General features: G+C 54.9%; 2 protein-coding genes and 1 long non-coding RNA gene across 7 annotated transcripts in view; 2 read left to right on the top strand and 1 right to left on the bottom strand.

The window, feature by feature from the left end:
- The first annotated feature begins 1083 nt into the window (after positions 1–1083).
- On the top strand, positions 1084–14416 carry RAB40B (RAB40B, member RAS oncogene family). Its single transcript, XM_087826452.1, has 6 exons — positions 1084–1250; positions 10020–10080; positions 10792–10852; positions 11629–11706; positions 12492–12714; positions 13454–14416. Exons 1-6 carry the CDS (start codon positions 1088–1090, stop codon positions 13723–13725), a joined length of 858 nt encoding a protein of 285 aa, XP_087682578.1. The 5' UTR covers positions 1084–1087; the 3' UTR covers positions 13726–14416.
- Positions 12061–19286, bottom strand: LOC148091321 (uncharacterized). The gene is made up of 2 exons (XR_015715910.1): positions 19156–19286; positions 12061–14663 (listed from the first exon to the last, which is right to left on the bottom strand). It is a non-coding gene; the product is annotated as an uncharacterized LOC148091321 (long non-coding RNA).
- Positions 18456–22674, top strand: part of WDR45B (WD repeat domain 45B) — a 17206-nt gene continuing 12987 nt past the window's right edge. For 2 of the 5 annotated variants that reach the window (XM_087826444.1, XM_087826442.1), the window contains exon 1: positions 19969–20072. Coding sequence is in view for 3 of the 5 variants with exons in the window: in XM_087826441.1 (XP_087682567.1) it covers positions 18546–18612 (67 nt within the window). In the remaining 2 variants the exon portion in view is untranslated. Of the gene's footprint in view, positions 18613–19968; positions 20073–20429; positions 22567–22674 lie in introns of those variants that run through there. The other 3 variants (XM_087826441.1, XM_087826443.1, XM_016215453.2) reach the window with 3 other exon arrangements.

The following is a 22674-nucleotide window of genomic DNA, read 5'->3' as shown; positions in this document are numbered from 1 at the left end:
CCCCCAGGTCCCCGGCGGGACTGAGCCCAGGTATCCAAGGCAGTCTCAATAGCTGTGAAAATGTAAGTAGCTGCAGATGTCCCCAACGTGCAGCAAGGTGAGCGTGAGTCCCAAACGGACACAACCCTCTGTGGGTGCTCTGACCTCACCCACCTACCCCCTCGCCCCTGGGGGCTTGAGCTCTCCCCACTCTCACCCTCCCACAGGGCTGATGAATCAAACCAGCGGTCAAGTAAGAACAGCCCGCACACGTCGCTGTTCTCAAATCAAATGATTCCTGCTGTATGTTGGAAAACGCGAGGATGCGGGGGAGAAAGCCGGTGGGCATCCATTCGCACAGGGGTGCTGTCGGCACGAACGCTCACCCGGTCGGCAGCCCAGAGCTGGCGGCAGGCCGGGCCTGGAGACCGCCGCCGGGACCCCGAGGGAAGCCGGGCTGGAGGCGCCACCCGCCCGCCCGCAGCGCCTGCACCGACACGTGCGCGGACGCACGCGGCACACACGCCAACACGTGCGCACGAACACAGGCCGCGAGCGCGCAGGCACCGACTCGGCGTCGCGCGGAGACACGGCGAGGCCTCGGAGCGGCCGCGGAGGAACAGCGCGAGCTCGTCCCGGACGGGACCCCCGGCGCCGGGAGACCCGGCCCGCGCGCCCCGGCCGAGAGTCCGCGGACAGAGCCGGCCCGACGCGCCCGGCGCGGGCCCACGCGGCAGAGTGCACGCCCGGCCCCGCCCCCTGCTCCCTCCGCCCCGCATTGGCTGCCGGGCCAGTGTCCCCGCCCTCTGTCACCTCTGGCTCCGCCCCTCCCCGCCTCCGGGCCGCCATGGCCCCGCCTTCCGTCCCCCATTGGCTGTGGCAGGGGTGGGCGTCGGTCTGGAGGCGGAGACCGCAGGGAAGTGGACAAGCAGGATAGCCAATGAGCGTGCTCAGCCACCTTAGCAACTGCGGACAGCCAATGGCGGGGCGGGGCGGGGCCGCACACTGTCAGGCGCTGGCGGCGCCGAGCCCAGCGTTTCTCCGACTGCGGGTTTGCGCGGCGCCTGGGTGCCCGGCCGCCGCCACTGCGCCGTCCCGCAGGCCGGGCATGGGCGCGGGCACCGGCACCATGAGCGTCCTGGGCAGCCCGGTCCGCGCCTACGACTTTCTGCTCAAGTTCCTGCTGGTGGGTGACAGCGACGTGGGCAAGGGTGAGATCCTGGAGAGCCTGCAGGACGGCGCGGCCGAGTCCCCGTACGGCCACCCGGCGGGTGAGCGCGGGCCAGGGAGCGGGGCGGGGAGTGCGGGGCCGGGGGCGGGGGCCTGGGCCCGGGAGGGAGCGCACCGGGGGCGGGGAGGAGCGGAGCTGGGGCGGGGGCGCGGGGCTCGGGCCGGCCTGTCCCTGCCAGGGTCGGGCCCACGCTACGCGGGCGCTCCGGCCGCACCCGGTTCCGCACGTGGGGGCCTCAGGTGGCCTGGGGCGGGCGTGGAGGCGCGTCCTGCGTCTTCTCCGCGCGGTCTGCGCGCCCGCGGGAGCGCGTGGCTGGCCAGGCCCGGGCCTCCCGACCGCGGGGCGGAGGAGACGTGGGGGCTATGCCGCCGGGGGCGGGGGCGAGGCCCCCGCAGGGAGGCCCACGTGCGCGACGCATTCGGGAAGAATGCGTGGGGGAGCGGGGACGGCGGGAGCGGGGCAGAGCGCGGGACCCGAGCCCACCGGGCGCAGGCTCCGGGCGGCTGCTCCGCGCGTGGGTCGCGTGGGAGAAGAGCGAGAGACGACGCAGGCGCCTCCAGGTCCCCGCGTGGCCGAGGCTCCTCGTGCAGGTGGACAGGCCCGGAGGGCAAGGAGCCGAGTGACCCTGGAGCGTGCGGCCCGGGCGGGGGCGGCGCGGAGGCGCGGTCCAGGTCGAGGGGGCCGCAGGGCAGGGGCTCCCCAAGATGACAGGCTGGACAGCGGCAACCCCAAGACGGGTGGACTCGGGGGAGGAGGGCGGGGGCGCGCGGGGGCGGCGGGAGGGAGCCGGGTCGGGTCGCTACCTGCCGCGGGGCCGTCCTGGGGGCGCCGCCCCGCTGCTCCGGGGGCCCTGGTCTTCGGAGCCCGCAGCCGCCCCCGGGAGCAGAGGAGGGCAGCCCAGGGAGGAGGGTCCTGTCTTTTTTAATTTTAAAATCCGCTTGGCTTTATCAAGCGACCCATGAACTGGGCAGCATCCCGTCTGGCTAGCAGCTGGCGGGCACTCCCAGGGATGCAGCCTCCCCGGGTGGGAGAGACTTGGGGAGACGGTGGAGAGGAGGAATTCCCCGCGGGGGTGGGGGGTCACCAGGAGAGGAACGGGAGGGGGGCGTTTGCTCTGCTCCAGCGCAGGGCCCTGGAGAGCATCGGCTGCGGTGGGGCCTGGGCGGCGGGGGGGGGGGCCGGGGGTGCAGAGGAAACAGGACCAGAGTGGGCAGGAAGGGCCTTGGGCGCCTGAGCAGGGCTCGGAACGCGGGCATCTCAGGGACAGGGGCCTGGGGGCAGAGGTTGAGATGATGGCCTGAGCTGGTGATGGGCACCCGGCCTCATCCTCAAACCGCAGGGACGGTCAGCTGGGGCCTCATGCAGGTTCCCACGGAGTCTAGAGCAGTATCGCCCAAGAGGATGCATTAGCCACACGCGGCTTTTTAAATTTAAAAGTTAAAATGGAACACAGAAGTCTGCATTAGCCACGTTCCCGGTGCTCGGCAGCGAAGCGTGGCCGGCGACGGCCCAGGCGTGGCCGAGTTCTGCGGGACATCGTGGTCCCTGGAGTGTGAGCTCCAGGAGGCAGAGGCTGTTTGCTCTGCAGCTGGGTCCTCAGGCCCCGCTGATGCATGGGGGAGTCTCCCGGAGGTGAAGGAATAAAGCACTGAGCAGACAAAGCGCGGTGCTTTTAAAACTGTGTGTGCTGGGGAACAGGCTGTGGGAGGCTTGAGCTGGACAGTGGGTGAGGGACGCGGGCAAGCGTGGATGCGGGCACACTGGCAAAACTTGCGGTCGGTTTCAACAAGGGCCTGGCCAAGCGTCTGTTGCATCACTGTCTTTCCGCTAGGTGACGAACCCAGGGCTTCTAGAAGCAACGCTTTCTTCCACAGTTTTCTGCTTGACACGGAGGGAGGGTGAGGCTAAGAGGCACTTTGCACAAGAGCTTTTGTTGTCAACTTGGCATGAGACACTGCAGAAAAGAGTCCGCGTCCAGATGTGCCCCTCTGGTTTTCGATTCACTGAAATATCCTTCTGGGATTAAGAACAGAGATGATGGCTCTGACCTGTGTGGCTCAGCGGTTAGGACCAAAGGGATTCGACCCCCAGCCAAGGGCACATACCTGGGTTGCAGGTTCAATCCCTGGCCTTGGGTCAGGGTGAGTGCGGGAGGCAACCAATCGATGCGTCTCTCTCACATCAATGTTTCCCTCCCTCCCTCCCTCCCTCCCTCCCTCCCTCCCTCCCTCCCTCCCTCCCTCCCTCCCTCCCTCCCTCCGTCCCTCCCTCCCATTCTCTCTCTGAAAAAGCAATGAAAAAAAGATCCCTGTGATTCTGCATTTCCTTCATCTTGTTGAAGTGAGAAAGGGGTAGCCAGGGGGCTGGGGTTGGTGCCCAGGGGCCGCAGGCAGACCAGCTGAGATTAGGCAGACATGCTAGAGCGGATGGCATTTTTAGTGACAGGTTTTAGGGAAAACCACACTATCCTTTCAGATACTTTACCCAATCATACACAAATATAAATATATTTTATGATTAGATAGAATAGACTTTACGCACATATACACACGTATGTACATGCGTACATGTGTGAGTGCATCTGTACATATAAGGTATTTTGTTTTTATTCCTCTGATTAAAGGCAGAGACTTTTTGATGGCTCTGTCCCTAAAGAAGCAGGTTATTTTATCTTTTTTCATTCTGTTGATCTGCACAGAACACGAAGCGGAAGCGGCTTCTGCAGTTCTTTAGACTGTGTTGTTTTTGTCATAGTGCGCTTTTCCTTCACAAACTCTTATCACAATCAATTACATTTCTGAGGATTTGGCCCTGCGGTGCATTTTTCCTCAGGTAGACTTGTGTTCCAGGTCTTTATCTGTCTTGAACGTATTGGTCAGTTTAGAAGCCAGTATCGCCTGGCCGGTGTGGCCCAGTGGCTGAGAGTTGTCCCACACACCAGGAGGTCGCCGGTTCCATTCTGGGATTCTGGTCGGGGCACGTGCCCAGGTTGTGGGCTCGATCCCCAGTAGGAGACATGCAGGAGGCAGTTGATTGATGTTTTGCTGTCACATTGATGTTTCTTTCTCTCCCTCTCCCTTCCTCTCACTCTAAAATCAATTAAAAAATAAAACATATTTTAAGGATCCAGGATCCAGGTCCCACTGTGGTCAGGCAGCCCTGCAGACATGGGGCCTTCGTGATGGGGAACTTACATGACTTGCATCCCAAGACTGCTCCTGGTAGTGGAAGTGAGAGACTGCCCCACTTCTAGAATCTGACAGGAGACCTTCAGGGGCCACAGTCTTGTGGGCGGCTGTCCTGTGCGGAGGCTTTGGGGGCTGATTTACTGCCCAGCAGGTTCCAGCCCTGAGACTGTGCCTGGCTTCCCATGGATGCCCAAGTTTCCTGCCTGAAACCACTGCTAAGGGTCATCTCTTGGGAGATGTCCCATAAAGCTGCTGGTGGAGAACCACGCAGGCCATCATGACCGGTCCCCTGTTCCTTCAGCTGACGGCGAACTGCAGGCTGCTGTGGATTTCTGTGGGCTGTGTGTTCCAACATCTTGCAGCTAATAATTAATGGATCACCCTCCCCCAAACGTGACTCAGCCTAGTCTACCCATGAATTTGAATCATACTGTGACTCGTGACAGGACCGACATTTTGCCTGATTAAAAATAAAAGGTAGAATCCTAAATACGGCCAGGCCATGAAGAGAGGGAGGCACCAGGGTCCCCCACTTTGCTGTTTCAATGAGAAAAAAACAGGAAGGAGAAACAAGCAGGGAACCCATTTTCCTTTTCAAAAGGAGACGGCAGATTCTGCACAGAGCAGAGTTACTGCTCCAGGTGTGGGTACCCAGATGTTGAACACACATCAAATACCCATCCCTGAGGGGCAGGCACTGGGCCCGGGCTGTGGTGAAGCTCCCAGCCTGTACTGGGACCCACCCCTTCCAACCGAGTACCCTTCCCATCCGAAAAGCCAGGCAGAGTGTTTCTGGGTAGGACGTATGTACTTGTATATTTTTCAACTCAAATTCACACAATATAAAATGAACTATTTTAGCCCGGCTGGTGTGGCTCAGTGGTTGAGAATCAACCCATGAACCCGGAGATCACGGTTTGATTCCCCGTCAGGGCACAGGCCCGGGCTGCGGGCTCAATCCCCCAGTAGGGGGCGTGCAGGAGGCAGCCGATCAATGACTCTTATCATTGATGTTTCTAGCTCTCCCTTCCTCTCTCTGAAATCAAGAAAACATTAAAAATTTAAAAATACAATGAACCATTTTAAAGAGAACAATTCAGTGGCAGTTAGTACATTCAGAGTCTCATCCAATGTCCACACTCTAGCTCAGAACTGTCCTCGCCCTGCCCCTGGGAGCCACCAGTCTCCCATTGGATATTTTAATTCAGCATAAGACACATTTCTCAAAAGTCAGGTTCTTAAATATGAGCATGCTTGTAAATGGTATTTAACCAGTATCTACGCCGTAAGTGAGTCCCCTTAGGTGACGGCACACGCTGCCTGCTGCCTCACTAAAATAGAATTAAGCAGGTGGTGGGCCTGAAATAGATTACTGAACTATTTCTTCTTCCCAAGGAGCTGAGAGTGCGGTGGCCGGCTGGGCCTCTGGCCTCTGTCTCTAAGAGGCTGAAATGATACCTCCTCTCATCTCTTACTCTGACTCGCTCGGACAGGCCGACAGGCTTTGTTCCGGAAGCTCTCTTGTATTTTTACTTTATTTCTGTTGGACAGAGTTCCTGGTGAATGAGTTAAGGGCCATGAGTGTGGATTATACTTTTTGATTCTAACACTGATATGACTACTGTAAAAAATGTCAGGTCCTGCCCTGGCCCGTGGGGCTCAGTGATTAGAGCATCGGCCCGCACACTGAAATGTCTTGGGTTCGATTCCTGGTCAAGAGCACATGCCTGGGTTTTAGGTTCGATCCCCTGCCCCATGGAGGTGAGTGAGCAGGCAGCCAATCGATATGTCTCTCTCTCTCTCTCCCCCTTCCACTCTCTCTAAAAATCAGTGGAAAAAATATCCTCGGGTGAGGGTTAGCAACAACAACAAAATGTTAGGTCCTAGTGAACCAAAACGGAACAGGTAATAAAGAGGAAACACCGAAAAGAGCACCCCGAAACGGGAGGTGACAAAAGAAAACACTGCGGAGAGTAAGAGGGTGGCTCAGTAAACAGGTTTATGGAAAGAGAGATTCTTCTGACTTAGAACCTGGTCCTGAGGGACATGCTTTAGGGGTGTCTCTGGGGAAGGGTGCAGCTCCTGCTGAGCCAAGGCCACTGCTTGTGCTCGGCACAAGACTGAGGCAAGTGTGTTCTGCTGGGTGGCAGGGGAAACTGAGGCACAGGGAGGAGTGAGCAAGTGGCTGGTTGTCAAGACTAGGATTTGATCCCAGGCACCCACAGAGCTTCTCCCTGTGGTGCCTTCACAGTCCTGGGGGGGACCCCGTGGGCAGCCCCAGTGAGTTTAGTCCATCTCTGGTCCAACCTTTCCTGCCTGGTGAGCACAACCTGCATGTCCAGTGGGGGTCAGTGTTTTTTCAAGCTTTATGTCCCCCCACCCCACCTCCTCTGCCCTGCCCTGTCCCAAATTCTCAGTTATGGGGATCAAGGGAGGTGCCATCCCTGGGAGTGGGTCGAACAGCTGAACAGAGTGATGTGGAAGAAGGTCTCGAGCCGCCGCCCTTAAGGAAGCTGACGCAGTGGTGACCATGAGGGCCTGAGTCCGTCCAAACCACAGGCAGCCCAGGAGAGTGCCCCATGGTCTCTGGGGCCAGGTGGTCCCATGAGGGGCAGGCGATTCCTCACGCTGCTCTAGGGAAGGACCACCTGAAGAAGTCACTGAGCTCAGTTTTGGTGATGATAGTTAATAATTAAATCATTATTGTCAGATTATCTTTTAAATGCTTGTTTACTGTTAGTGAAATTCTGGAACGTGGAGGACATTGTACTTTGCTTTGGGAAGATGTTAAAATGCATCTTTTGCAAGACTCATGTGTCAGACATTTTCTTCCCCTTTCTCCAGTCCTTGTGCTTCATGGGTTTCTATCAGACGGGGGAGTTTTGGTGCAAAAAAAAAAAAATCAATTTAAATTAGTATAGCAGAGAGGAGCTTATTGCCTCACGTAACTGACAAGCTGGGGGCAGGTCAATTTTAAAAACTCATGGGGTGCCCAGCCGGGTGTGGCTCAGCAGCTGAGCGTCGACCTAGGATCCAGGAGATCGCGGTTCGATTCCTGGTCAAGGCACATGCCCGGGTTGTGGGCTCGCAGCTGATCAATGATGACTCTCTAATCATTGATGTTTCTATCTCTCTCCTCCTCCCTTCCTCCCTCTGAAATCAATAAAGATATATTAAATAAATTGGGGAAAACTTTCCCTTTAAAAAATAAAAAAAGAAAAGCTCATGGGGTACTTTAAAAGACCATCAGCACTGAGTTATTTTGTATTTATGAAAATTTTAAAAATAAGTACATGAGGGCACTTTCTAAATCAAAGAAGCCCATGCAGCATAGGACAAAAATGAACTGCCTTGGCTGGCTGTAAGGGGTGAGGGTCCCCGCTCACTGTCTGGAAACAGGCATGCCACGGCTGAAGTTATCTCCAGACTCAAAAATAGATTCCCAAGGGTATTTATTGCTTCATGTAGCGGAGGAAAATCTTTCGCATTCCGAGGGGAAAACGAAATGTTTCCCAAAATATATTTTCTAGCAAGTTCAAAGTTAATGGACTAAATATAAAACTAACGTTCTGTTTGTTATCTGTGTATATGTATATATTCTATTTATGTATTATATGCAGTCATACATTCTGTTTCGTGTGTGTGTCTCATCTGTTATGCCCCAGGGCTGACCACAAGGAAAGGAAGGACGTGGGCACTTGAGTTACCATCTGGAGCACAGTGGGATTTTACAGGACTGGGAGGAAGTTGCTCCAAAGAGTGATTTACGGGGCCTGAAGCTACTGACCTAAACTTTCTGCAGAATCTATGCTCTGCCTTAAAAACCTGGGTGACGTGCCCTAGAATGTGAAGCTAAATCTGTTGTCACCCCACCAGGCATGTCATCTGGCCCTGACCTGCTTTGAAGACTGGGGACCTTAGCCCTGGCTGGTGGCCTCAGTGGTTGAGCTTCATCCCATGTGCTGAGCGGTCCCGGGTTCGGTCCCCAGCAGGGGGCGAGCAGGAGGCAGCCGATCCCTGACTCATCACTGCTGTTTCTCTCCCTCCCTCTCCCTTCCTCTCTCTGAAATCATTAAAGACACATTTAAAAAATATATTTAAAAAAATACAAGAGCCTGGCCGGGCGTGGCTCAGCGGTTAAGCGTTGACCTAGGATCCAGGTGACAGGGGTTCGATTCCCAGTCAGGGCACATGCCCGGGTTGTGGGCTGCAACCAATCAATGACTCTCATCATTGATGTTTCCATCTCCCTTTCTCCATCTCCTTTCCTCTCTCTGAAATCAATAAAGATATATTAAAAATAAAGTATTAAAAAAAAAATACAAGAGTCTTAATGAATGTGACATTCTTTTCTTGTGGCTTTTTTTGGTGGGGGAGGTGTAGTTTAACACTCTAGATCTTTCCAGGGAGCACAGGTCAAACACTTGGAAACAACAATCTTTCTCCTTGCATCTTAGAGGAGCCTTCTGCCCATGGCAGGACTTCCTCCAGGGTCAGGCCCTGGTCCAGGATCTTTCCCTTCTCTTCCCGTCCCTTCAGCACTTACCCTCAAGAAGTGTAATTCCTAATTCAGCTGTACTCGTGCAAACATTCAAAATCAGATCACGTCCCTGAGTGTCTTCAGAGTCATGCTCTTCAGGGTTCGAGTGCTTTGGGGGACACTCCTGCTAAGCCTATCAGGGGGGCAACGCCTGCACCACAAAGCCTCAGGCCCCGTTGCTAAGCAGCTGGGTCTTGGTGATCACGAACTGTGTTGCCTCTGGTTTTCAGAAGGGGTTCTCCTTCCTTGCTTTCTTTAGTGGCTCAATAGAAATGCTCTCTTTCTAAGACTCTTCTCTGGTCACCCGCTGAGTGCGTGTTCTCGCCCACAGACTCCGCAACTCACTCTGTGAACAACAGGAGGGGTTTCTCAAAGAAGCAGAAAATCACTTTCTGGTCAAATGGGGAGGAATATTTCTCTGTTTTAAAAATGATTTTTTTTTTCTGATCTTAGAAGAAATACATGCTCATTGAAGAAAACTTGAAAATAGAGAAAGGGTTTTTAAGAAGTAAACACAACCCAAATTCTGCAACCTGGAGATTTCTACTGAGAACTCAGGTCTGGTTCTCAGTCTATGCACACACACACACGTTTGTCAAGATAATGTTTCTAATTTCATATTCTACATATTTTTACTTTACATTCTTAGTGTGATAATTTAGGGGAAACCATCTCAGTGTTTTAGCCCCTTACGTGGGAGCAGGGCCACGGCAGCCAGAGGAGGGTGGGAAGAGGTTCGGCAGTGACCGGGGCTCGAGATGCCTGCAGGCTGCAGAACAGTTCTTGGGGCTGTGCTATGTCCGAGCCCCGGCTCCTGCTGGCCACCCCTGGGGCAGGCACTGGGCTGGAGGTGGCTGGTGATGAGAGAGGAGAGGAGGGGGAGGACTAGTGGGCAGGGGTTGAGTGGTCTGGGGAGACCCACAAGCAGGGGCCAGCCTCCCCCACCTGCACACTGTGGACCCGCACCGTGAGAAGGCCTGTCTCCTGCAGCGTGAGTTTGTTCTCCAGGCCCTTTTGAGTGAGAGTAACTGTGGGAACACTTTGCAGCCAGCCCGTGTTCATGCCGCCCCCCCTTTCACAGGCATCGACTACAAGACCACCACCATCCTGCTGGACGGGCGGCGGGTGAAGCTGCAGCTCTGGTGAGTCGGGTCGGCCGGGACCCTGAGCAGGCCTGGCCCTCTGGGCACAGCCTGCCCCTGCGGGAAGGTCCCCTGCTCATCCCGGTCTGGCCAAGTGCTCCCCCGGAGGAGGAGCTGATCCTGTTGTCTGGCCCCAAGCTTTAGCCCTGGTCCAGGGCAAGGGGAACCCTGGGCCTTTGTGGGCCAACTGTCCAGAACCCGTGGCCTCGCTGAAGCCTGTCTCCTGCCTCTGACTCCCAAGTGCCAGGGGGGCCAACTCCCCGTGAGGCCAGACCCAGACCCAAGGTGGCCCTAAGTGGGCAGGGCGGGAGGGAGCAGGAGGCCAGCACATCACCCTCCCCCGGCTCTGGGCTGGGTCTCTTTCTTGGTCCCCCTACTGGGCAGCCCTACCTCTGAGGTTCTGGTCACATCCCTGCCCCTCCAGGTCTGCAGGTGGGGGGACTAGGTGTTTCCTGCTGCAACCGATCCCTGGGTGGCCCCCACCCTGTGCAGCTTTCCTGACCAGCCTCTGTAACGTACCCTCTCCTGGGCCACTTGTTTGGCGGTCTCCCCCTCCTTGCCATGCCAGCCACTCCTCAAGCCACAGGCACCTGCAAGAGCCAGATCCCTTTCTCCTGCTGTCCCCTCACTGGTAAGTGTCCCAAGTTCAGTACCCTGTTGTCAGGAAGCAGCAGTAATGTCTTACCTGTCCCCAACACCTTTTCCTTCCAGGGACACGTCTGGGCAGGGGAGATTTTGTACCATATTTCGTTCCTACTCACGGGGAGCACAGGTAACATCCCCTGAGCAGGAGGTCACACTGACGTTTGGGGTGCTTTTTAATGGACGCCTAGGGGATAAGGCAGTTAAGCTCTATGTGTAAACCGATGCCAGAGTCTAAAAGTGTGTGTAGAGTGTTTGGTGACTCACAAGCCTTTGTCAGCAACATGTGTGCATGCATGCCCATGTGTGCTGTTTGTACACACATGTAGACTGCACACAGGCACACACTGTTCTATGCATGCATGTTCATGCATGTATGTGAAGGCTGTATATACATGTACAGGAGTATTTGTGCCACACACCTGTTTGCATGTATGTGTGTGCACGTGTTGCTGTGCATGTGTGCGCTTGTATACACACATGCATGCATGTGAGCTGTGTGTGCACGTGTCTGTACATCTGTGTACCTGTGTGTGTGCACCTGTGTTCATGATCCTGTGTATGTCTGTGTGTGCGCACCCAAGCACCCAGGGGGGTGGGCTCTGCTCCTCCTGAGCTGATGATCCCTTTGGTCCCCCAAGGTCTGTATCTCTAGAGCAGCTCGTAGATGTGGAGAATTGAGCTCTGGTCCCCAGTTCACCTTGATATTTGAGGGCTTACCAATGAGTTTGTGAAATAATGGAAACAATCACATAACTGCTACATTTGGTAGATAAAATGAGTCTTGTGTTAGAATAAGAAAGATGGTTATTTAGCTGGTTGTGAATCTGTTACTGAGTAGTCCTCAGCCGGCTGCATGGCCCAGAACTCTGTCTACCGTGAGGTCAGTCTGGTGCCTCTCCCCAGGGCGTGATCCTGGTCTATGACATCGCAAACCGCTGGTCCTTCGATGGCATCAACCGCTGGATTAAGGAGATCGATGAGGTATGCCTCAGAGGGCTAGAGCTCCCTCCGTGTGGGCTCTTGAGGGTGTCGGGCTGGGGACTCGGGCACATGGGCCAGGGTAGGAGGCTTTAGCAACAGAGAATACATGTCACCTTCCAGCACAGGATGGGGCCCTGATGCGGAGGCCGGTGGAGCCCAGGAGTCCAGGCCCTGCACATGGCCAGGTGCCACAGTTTGCCCTCCACGGGTCAGGTGGATTGAAGAGCAGTGACCAGGCTGCTGCCTGCTGGTGCCCTGACCAGTCCATCTGCCAGTGGGGACATGGAGTGGCAGGACCAAACCCACTGTATTAGTTTCCTGCAGCTGCTGTAACAAATGACCTTAAACCAGGGCTTAAAGCAACAAATTTATTTTCTCACATTTTGGAGGCCAGAAGTCCAAGATCAAGGCGTGAGCAGGGCTGAGCTGCCTCCTACAGTCCTAGAGGACCCCCCCATCTCTTCCCTCGTCTGGCAGTTGCCAGCAGTCCTTGGCACTGCTGGGCATGGAGACACAGCCCTGTCTCTGCCTCTCTGGTCATTGGCCTTCTTCTTGTGTCCTCTCCTCTTGTAAGGACACCAGTGATTGGATTTAGGGCTCGCCCCAATGACCTCATCTTAACTAATCTCATCTGCAAAGATCCTATTTCTAAATAAGGACACATTCTGAAGTTCTGGTTCAGTATAAATTTGGGGGGCACACCATCCACCCCAGCATGCCCACAGTGCCAACAACAAAAGCTCCCACAAGCAACCCATTTTCCTTGCCTTTCTTCCGCCCTTTAGCATGCTCCTGGTGTTCCTAAAATCCTGGTGGGGAACCGTCTGCACCTGGCCTTCAAGAGGCAGGTGCCCACGGAGCAGGCCCAGGCCTATGCAGAGCGCCTGGGGGTGACCTTCTTCGAGGTCAGCCCTCTGTGCAATTTCAACATCACCGAGTCCTTTACGGAGCTGGCCAGGATCGTGCTGCTGCGGCATGGGATGGACCGGCTCTGGCGGCCGAGCAAGGGTAGGCGCTGAGGTTGTCCTGAAGCCTCTTGCACTGGTCAGCCTCCCAGGACCCACCTAAAGCCGCTGAATCCAATTTCATGTTGTAACTGTGTTGACTTAGAGGGAAATCATGATTGCAGCTTTGTCATGGGCTCATGAGAGGCTTCTGAGATCTGTACGTGGGCAGAGGCTAAGGCGTTTATAATAAGGTAGTCTCAGGCGTCAATGCTGAGAAGGGGTCGGTGCCTGAGTAGGACCCCCAAGCCTGTGAAGACGGACTCCCTAGGGCAGAGCTCAGGCTTCCATGGGACCTCTGTGCCGATGGCTTTGGGAAGAGCTTATCACGTTAGGAATGATTCACTTTCCACTTACTTTGTTTACAAAGAGAGGAACTTGAGGAATAGTCGTATGTAGGGTATTTTTAATAGAATGTAACTGGGAGTGGAACGTCATATTAAAATTCCTGAGGAGATCTCCTGGGACACCATCTCTCCTGCTCACCTCTCGGACGTGCACGGAGAGATGGTGGGCTCCTAGGTTTTGGGAACAAGCTGAGTTTAAGGTGATGAAAACAGGTGGTCCTCTCCCAGTCCTGTCAGAGGCTGCATGAGGGAGTACGGGGAGCTTCAGCCCTGGTTCTCACGGTCCACCCACCCCAGAATCCTGGGAAAGGCAGGTGGACAGGCCAGTAGGCTGCTCTGAGATCAGCCACATCAGGGACAGCAGAAACTAAGCACAGTTTTCTTTTCTTTCCCAAGTACTGAGCCTGCAGGACCTGTGCTGCCGAGCAGTGGTGTCCTGCACGCCTGTGCACCTGGTGGACAAGCTCCCACTCCCCACGGCCTTGAGGAGCCACCTCAAGTCATTCTCGATGGCCAATGGCCTGAATGCCAGGATGATGCACGGCCGCTCCTACTCCGTCACCGCCAGCTCTGTCCACAAAAGGAACAGCCTCCGAAAAGGCAAGGCTGCCCGGCCGCCCCAGAGCCCGCCCAAGCGCTGCACCAGAAACAGCTGTAAAGTCTCCTAAGGAAAGATCGAGAAAGGTGCACGCTGGACCCTCCAGGAGACTCCGAGCCATCCTGTGGGAGCCGGGAGGCCATTCTAGATCTGAGAAACACAGGCCAGCCCCTCACAGACCATGCTGCTCCACGCCGTGAAAGCCTGTCCCCACGGTTTGACTTTGATGTTTCTACATGGATGTGCATGAAGCTCTTGTGTTAGACGTGTGTTTGTAAAGGGGAGATTGGTAGTCTGCTTACCTCTTGATAACATACAATTTTGAATGTTACTTATATCACGATTGCGGTGTAAACTTTTTCCTTAAAATAACTGCATTTATGAGAATGGTGATATGAGTGTGCTGAGTATAAATCCAGGGGATGTTAACAGCAACGACAGATAACTCAGAGTCGACAGAAGGAGAGGGGCCTTTTTGTAAACCTCCTTTTTAACGTCAAAGCACTAATTTGTAAACACCATGGACACATTCGGGATTATGCACAGCAGGTCTCTCTCACTTCTGTACAAAATGGGTTTGATAAAGTTTTTGCTATGTTATTTACTACGTTTTGGGATTAATAAGTGATTTATAATGCCTATTTTTCTGTAAATCTACATTTTTTTAATATAAAATGTTCCACAAGTTATGAAGCCAAGAAAAGAAAATGCCAAAGATACCTCTAGTTATGTGGCTACAGCAGAGCCAGGTGGGCCGGGCACATGACAGAGAGCAAGCGTTTCAGGCAGGAAGAGGCGAACACTGTCACGGGAGGAGACCGAGCTGGTGCCTGTTTCTCAGCAGAGGGTAGAGTCGTTGGCTGGTTCTTTCTGACTTTGTGTATTTTACAGCCCTTTACTTTGTGGCTTCATGGCCTGTTTCAGGCACCACAGTCAGTGCTAGTACATGGTGTTGGCCACAAAGCTTTGTTCCTGGACTGTGTCATCTATTGAAAAAGATTCCTTTTCCTGAAAAGAAATGTAGAGGCAGAAAGTGGGGAGTACAGTTCACCCTTGAACAATGTGGGGTTAGGGGTGCTGACCTCCCGCACAGTTGAAAATACATGTATAACCACAGGCAGTCCTCTGCACACATATCACCAGCCATGGGGCTGACCCTTGAACAACACAGTTTGACCTGCACAGGTCCATTGGAAACGGCGTGTGACCTGTGCAGTTCGAGCCCATGTTCTTCAAGGGCCACCTTGAACAAAGGAGTGCCAGTCTGGTAGAACACCAAGGGGTGCTCTTCAATCCCCCTGGAGTGCTCACAGATGGCATTAGGCGGGCTCCCAACAGATGGGTCCTTATCACCAATCACAGTGACATAAAGAATGGTGCTGACTTTGCAAACCAGGGTCTCTTGTTCCTGGTTGTACCTGTTTGCGGTCTCTCTGAGGCAGCTGGAGGTTAGAAGGAAAGATTAAAAAAATAACATGAGTTGAGAAAATGCCCAGATGTCCTCAGTTTCTGTAAATGATTTATAGATTTTTAGAAATTTAAGGGACCCTAGAAATGGGAGCAACACATACCTTTATTCAGAGATGGTGGAACCAAGGCCCAGAGAGAGAAAATGAGCACAGTCATGTGGTCACTGAAGGTCTGAAGCCAGACATGATGAGGACAGATATCCACAAGGGAGTGGGCAAGTGGACAGCAGATAAACCCTGAGGGGACAGTGCCTCTCAGGGAGCTGCTGGCCTGTGAGGACGTCCTGCTGGGGCCCTGGCCCCCTTCTCTGTAGGGCAGTGGATGGAGAGAAGGGCTGACCCACTGACCACGAAGGCTGGGACAGCCCATGTGGGTCACCTCTTTCCCACATTTGCAACCAGGAAGGCAAGGAGAGGTCCACGTCGGGTGAAACCGCCTTGGTCCCTCTTCTCCCCTTTGAAGAATGCGCTTCTCAGACCCACAGGGAAGTGAAGACATGGGGCCCGAAGATGGTGGCAGCTACTGGGGCAGGGTCCCCTGGCCGCAAGGTTAAACCTGGCCAAACAGGGTTCTTTTTCCCTTTCCAGTTCCTTTTTGTTTTTCAATTGAAGGACTGCTCAGGACAACCTCTTGTGTCCTAGAAGGACTATAATAAAGTTCCTGTAGCCACTGTGATAGGAGCTCTCATGGAGCACACAGGCCGCCAGAGGCCTCAGCCCTGCACAGACAAGGCCACCTGGGACCACCAGGAGCTGGAAGAGGAAGGAAGGACCCCCCCCCCCTTCAAGCACCTCTGGAGGGAGCGAGGCCCTGCCCACACCTGGATTTCAGACACTGGCCTCCCGAGTTGTGAGATGACAACGTTCTACTGTGCGGCGATTTGTTATGGCAGCCCCAGAATGTTCATACAATGAATACGTTACACTCCACAGGAGAAAGTGCCTCAGCAAATCAAAGCGGCATTGTGTGAGATAAAAGCAACACGCCCTAGGGCAGAATGTACCAAGTGGAAGTACGCATGTTTTGGTGGTGAATGTAGAGGAAATGTAACTGAAATGTAAACTGAACCCTAAAGCAAACTGCTCTCCAACCTTGTCATTTGTCATTTTCTCCCACGGTCCTTGCTGCCGGTGAAATCCACCCAAACCATAAACATGAGCGCCAAATTACGTCCCAGATGTTTGTAATTCTCTTTCCAAGCGTCGAGATTCAAAATGTGTACAATTATGTCTTCAATTGCCCCGTGAAAATTACTGCAGTGCAGAGTAATTTCCTAGACTGAGAGCTTACAGCATCGAGGAATCATCTAGGCAAATATTGAATCTGGAAAAAATGTCAATTACAGGCTTGATAATATTTGTTTTGCCATAAAGACAGAGAGAGAGGTGCTTTCATTTGCTGGGGAGCAGCTTCTTCAAAGTGAATGTGAGAAACAACAGGCTGCATATGTTGGGGGAACTGGGAAGAGGTGTCCTAGCCCCTTCTAGGCAAGGACGGTGGGTCCTGAGCAGGGACAGGACCCATGATGTACCTGTTCTTGGGGCCTTCCCTTCCCCGAGGGCACCAGCCTCCACTGGGGGTGTTCTCAGGATGCTGGGCTATTGAAGGGTATTGGCCAAACAGGGTGTTGGTCAAAGTCTCAAAATGGGACAGCTGTGCTGCAGGACGCTCCACAGTGCAGCAGGCAGATGCCTGACACTGTTCCCTACCTCAGCGAGGGTCAGCGGCTCTCTGCAGCAGAGGCCAAGCTGTGCCCTGGGCTGGCCCTGCCTCCCATGTCTAAATTTCTGGTCGGGGTCTGGCTCCATCTGCTCCTGCTTTGATGGTCTATGTCTTCTTTCTTCAGATCTTTGGATTCTCATACATCTGTCTTCTCAAAAAAGGCTGGTCAAAGTTTTGGCTTTTTTTTTTATATGTCTTTTATTGATTTCAGAGGAAAGGAGAGGGAGAGAGAGAAAAACATCAATGATGAGAGAGTCATTGATCAGCTGCCTCCTGCACACCCCAACTGGGGGTGGGGCCCACAACCCGGGCATGTGCCCTGATGGGGAATCGAACCCCAATCGCCTGGATCCTAGGTCGCAACCACTGATTCATGCCCGACCGGGCAAAGTTTTGGCTTTTAATACTACGGTCCCTTCCCTGCCTCACTGTAGAACTCAAGAGCAGGATACTGCTTATTTTGCTCTACTTTCGTGACTGACCAAGCCTGCCTGGGTATGGAGGTCTCTGAGTCTTAGTGGACAGGAAGATGGCCAAAAAAAAAAAAAAAGCTCCAAAGTCCACCCTGCCCCAAAGCAGCTGCTGTCGCTCCAGCACTCACCCCTCCTAGTTAAGGCAGCCCAGAGGTGCCATCAGCCAGAGACCACCAGGAGGCTGACTCACTGCAGTGAGGGAGACCTTCCATCTTCAAGAAACCGGTGTGGGGGTGGCATCTCCGTAGGAGGGCGTGGAAGGGACCTGGTGGGGCGTGTGAGCGCCTGGAGACTCCGCCGTGTGGGTGGAGCGTGCCGGCTGCTCCACTGGGGACGACGCTCCCGGGCCTTGCACACAGTATCGATCGTCCTCTTTTTCTTTTAGCTCTGTAAGAACCCCATGAAGGAAACACGGACATCTCACGGGCTCCCCTGGCCCCAGGGGAGACTTCAGGCTCACAGGGGCGCTCGGAGTGTCCGATAGGGTTCTGTGGCCTGAACCGTTAAAACAGTAGACGGTGTGTTTCTCTCCCAAAAAGAAATTCGGGTTTGAACATGCGGTGCCTGTACCAACATCCCGGCTCGAACCCTAGTGTGCCCCCCAGAGAACGTGGGCCTCCCGCTCCCAGTAACGGGTGTAAGCGGAGCCCCCAGCACTGCAGCCACGTTTCCCGTCTTTCTCCTGATGAGGGCGATTACCAGTGGGGGTGTGACTGCTGGGGGACCGGGCCCTGCCTGCTGGGGAGGGCGAGGGGCACGGCCGAGGCTTCCAATCCCCCCTCCCTTCCCCTGCCCTCCCCCCGCCCCTCCCCTCCCCTCTCCCCTCCCCCTCCTCCCCCCTCCCGGTCCTCTCCCCTCCCCCCTCCCCTCCCCCTCCTCCCCCCTTCCCGGCCCTCTCCTCTCCCTCCCGTCTGGGGTTCGGCTTCCCCACCCCGTTAGACAAGGCCCCGCCCCCAGGCCCTCTGCGCCCTCCCATGGACGTGGCCCCGCCCACGCACGTGACGCTCTCGGCGCTCCCCCCCCCCGCCTCCTGGGTGAATGTGATCGGCGCTCCGCCGCTCACTGGCTGGACGCACGCACGCAGCACGCAGCACGCACGGACGCTGCACGTCTGCCGTTCGCTTCCAGCCGCGGCGGCCTCTGAGGCGGCCTGACGGGACCCAGCGCCCGGCCTCCCCGAGCGGAATGCGGCGCTGACGAGCGGCGGCCTCTCCGCGGCGGCGCCATGAACCTCCTGCCGTGTAACCCGCACGGCAACGGGCTGCTCTACGCCGGCTTCAACCAGGACCACGGTGAGTGCGCCCCTGCGGCGCCCGGCCCCGGACGCCCCCTCCCGACCGGGCCCCTCCCCTGGAGCCGCGCATGGCCCGGGCCTCCGCCCCCAGGACCCTCCACAGCCCGGCCTCCGCCCCCCGGAGCTTCCCGCAGCCCGGGCCTCCGCCCCCCGACGCCCCGGGTTCGGCCTGGCCCCGCGCCCCGCCCTCCCGCCGCCGCTCCCACTCGGAGCCGGGGTCCAGGCCGAGGCCCGGGCGGGTCCCTCTCCCCTGGGCCTTTCGCGATTCTCGGGGGGGCGGCTGCTGCCTGACCCACGGCTGCCCCCCCTCCGGCCGCCCCCTGCAGGCCGCGCTCCCTGCCCAGTGCCCCGCCCGGGCGGCCGGCGCGGGCCGAGTGCGGAGCCCCCCCGGGCCCGCGTCCACTCCCCTGTCCCCGTGCGCGCCGGCCCGCGCTCCCGCCGGGCTGGACCGCGTTGGTTTCCCGCCGCACGTCTTAGGGTCCCCCTCCGCACTCGCGGGTGCCCCCGCTCCTGAGGGACCTGTAGCCAGTAACTGCGTTACCTGAGCGCTTCACCTTCCTTCCAGCGCCTGCACTTTTCTTCTTGAAACTTCGCGAGCTTATTTGAGCCAGACTGATAGCAGGTGCGGGGGAGCGAGGCCTCGGGTCCTCCCGGGGAGCAGCTTGGCTGCCGCTTTTCCGCGTTCGAAACGGAGGGCCCCTGAGGCGGGCAGAGGGGCGGGGTTGCGAGGCTGAGCGCGACCCTGTGCTCTCGCGAGGCTCGCTGCGGGCCCCCACTCGGCACGTCCTCTGGGAGGGGGCCGCCGGTTTCTCGGCCCGAGTGGGCCTGCCTCCTGCGTGGACCCACGGCCCCCTGAAGAGCCGCGTGCCGGCCGGGGCCCCCACTCGCGCGTTCTGCTGACGCGCTTCTCGCCGGCCTAGCTGCGTGTGTTTTTGTTGGTTTTGACTAGAAAATGCCACTGAAGGAACCCCTTCTCCTCTCGGTGGTTCTTTCGCTTACTCAAGTCGAAGGACTGCTAAGATTTCCGCGGGCTGCGGGGCTCAAGGGTTGGTGCGGGCCGCGGGCCGAAGGGCCCCCTCTGGCAGCTGGCTCGGGGCGCGGGAGGCAGCCTCGGTGTCTCTCCCCTCCCTGCCGCTCTGAAAAGCACTGGAAAAACATCCTGGGGCGAGGGTAAACTACGACGACGAGCGGGGAAATGGCGCCCCCAGGGTTCCCTCCCAGCCGCGGGCCTGGGTGATCCAACGACTCCCGCGGGGGGCTCGGGAAGGCGGGGCGCCGGGCGGCCGAGGCGCTGGGCCTGCCGCGCGGTCTCCGCCGCGGGCGTCCTGGGTCTCGCCTTTGGGAGGGGAAGGGTACCGGCTGCCTTCAGGGTCGGACTGCCGAGGGCTCGCCCGGTGGGCTTCGGAAGTTCGTGTCTGGAGAGAGTCGGCGGTGGCTGTGGACCCGGCATTGGCGAAGGTGATTTTGAACAGACAGCGCAGTGCTTGCCTCGCTCTCCTTGGCGCGTTTCCTTTGTGCTTGTGCTGTGCTAGGACCTGTCCACAGGTTTTGTCCGAGGAGAGCTAAAGTATATCTGAGAAAACCAAAGTGAGAGGTAGAGGTGTGCAGGCTGTGAGGCGGACTGGAAGCTTTCCTTAAGTTGGGAGGGGGCAAGTTTACTTCTGGCCTTTGCGACGGGGAGGAGGTGGCAGTTAGACAAAAGGTGGAAAGGTTGGGAAGGGTGCGAGCACCTTGGGCTCAGGGAATGACCACAGGTGGTTTGGGTTTGTTTGGCCTGAGGGCAGGGATTGTGAAGAATGGGGTAGTGAGGTGCCAACGGGTTTGGGGCCAGACATCGGACTTTGGGCAATGATTTGTGGCTGAGCATTTTGGGTTTGGATTACTAGAGGAAGGGCAGGCGGTAATAAGTTTTTATAATAATTGAGAACTCTTCAAGAAATTAACAGTGGTATAACAACGCCTTAAGAAATGTGCTTTCAGTGAAAGATGTCTGGCTGATAGGAAGGAAAGGGAGAGGTAACTATAAAAAATACTCAAAAGCAAAAAGCTTAGTGACTTGAAGCCATTTAATGCAAGAAAATAATCCTTACATACTTGCCTGCCTTAATGCCAAAGGAGGAATCTTTGTATTACATTTCAGTGTAGTTACTGTGCTCAAATGATGCCAATTAAGAAACCAGTGAAGTTTATAATATTTTAATAAAGGCCTCATTAAAGATTATTTTAAAAATATAGCTTTGGCTTTTATTTTTAAAAATATTTTTAGTTGATTTTGAGAGAGAGAGAGAGAGAGAGAGAAACATGGATGTGAGAGCAGAACATTGGCTGCCTTCCACACACCCCCTACCAGGGATCAAGCCCACAGACCGGGCATGTGCCTTGATGGGAATCAAACTGGCAACCTTTCGGTGCGCGGGATGACGCCCAACCAACTAAGCCACACCAACCAGTGCAAAATAAAGGTTTGGCTTTTAAATAGACATAATTTCAATTGTCTGAAAAATAATCTTCTGTAAAACCAGCTCATTTTATTGTAAAAAATTATAAGTAAAGCTCATAATGTTTTAGGGGGGAAAATGTGCTTTTATACTTAAGCTTCTGGTTACACTTAGGTTAAATTCTTATAAAATAATTTTATGCCAGATGATTGCATTTATTACATTTTGTTTTTACTTACACTGATTTTTAAGTTTTCTTTAAATTTTTTTATTGATTTCAGAGAGAGGGAAGGGGGGTGGTTTGTCGTTCAAGTCCTTTGCTCGTTTTTCTGTTAGGTTGTCTGCCTTTTTCTTGTGGGTTTACAGCAGTTAATTTTCATATTTTTATACAAGTCTTGTAAGAAATGTATGTGTTTTGGTGAAGACAAATAAGATAGATACAGGCTTAAAACTTGGGGAAGTTGTAATAGTTGAGTGAGAATGGGAAAAGGTTTGACTCCTGTATTTACATATTTTCCAGGAAGCCAAGCTCTGATAATTTGTCCAGATTACATGATTTCATTAAAACAAAGAGGGAGTTACAACTCAGAGTAAGTTGAGAGATAAATAACGTGGCACTTTTGAGTTGCTGTCAGACTGCAGGCTCCCACGGGGCACATTTCAGAGCCACAGTGTTGATTGCACAACACAGTGTGCAGCGCGCAGGGGTAGCTGTCATCATTGAAGCTCATCTTCTGTGGTTTTATAAGTCACTTGGACAGAAAATAAAAGCACACTTTCCACTTTTGGAAGGGTGGCTGCCAGGATAGAATAGCTAACGTAGTTCCAAAGCAGGAAACCCGTAGAATGGCATGAAGAGGGCCTCGGCACTGGCATTCAACTGGCTGGGCAGTTGCTGTGAGGCTTTGCAGCCTGCCTTGTGAAAAAGAATGGGAGAGTTTGTTTCTTCTTCCAGCCACCAGCTTCCTATGAACCAGCCGTTGGTCGTGGTGGTGTTTAAGGAGATTAACTTGATCTTGGGTCCCACTTATGAAGTTCAGGTCACAGGGTCATCTTCAGTGCTTCCTTCAGTTCCTAACGGTGCCGTTAATTGGACTGTTAATCTACCTGGTGTGTGACTTGGAGATGGTGACCTGGGTCACTCCTGGTGATGATGAAAGGGGCTTAAGGATTATTTACAGATGGGAGAGCTCAGATCTGTCTTGTAGAAGATCATCCTGTAGCAGCACTTTCCTCCCCTTTCGCAGCCTGGTTTATTCACATCTGATGGGATTGTCCTCCAGGAGATGTGCGTTTCCTTATTTGTCATTGCTTCTCCATGACTTGTTACCTGAGACAGTGCTCGAGAGATGTATTTGGCAGGAGGAGGCCAGTGGTGAATGTTAGAGGCAGGTGTTGACAGAAATGCACAGTGGCTCACGGAGGTGGAGAGTGAGCCCTCTCAACTGGAATTGTTTGAAGCTGAGCCTGGTCCATGGGAACACCACAGAAGGGCCCTGCAGTGGGAAGTTGGAGTGAGTGACTCCAAAGGCTCCTTTACATGTTAAGTCACAAACTGAAGCTGTCCTGCTAGGATGTGCACAGCATTTAATAACTGCCCACAGGAGAGTGGTTGTGGCATA

The sequence above is a fragment of the Miniopterus natalensis genome, chromosome 17 (genome assembly GCF_054644295.1).
Source record: "Miniopterus natalensis isolate mMinNat1 chromosome 17, mMinNat1.hap1, whole genome shotgun sequence".
Lineage (NCBI taxonomy): Eukaryota > Metazoa > Chordata > Mammalia > Chiroptera > Miniopteridae > Miniopterus > Miniopterus natalensis.
The sequence above is the reverse complement of the archived record's forward strand: the minus strand, read 5'-3'. Positions and strand labels throughout refer to the sequence as shown.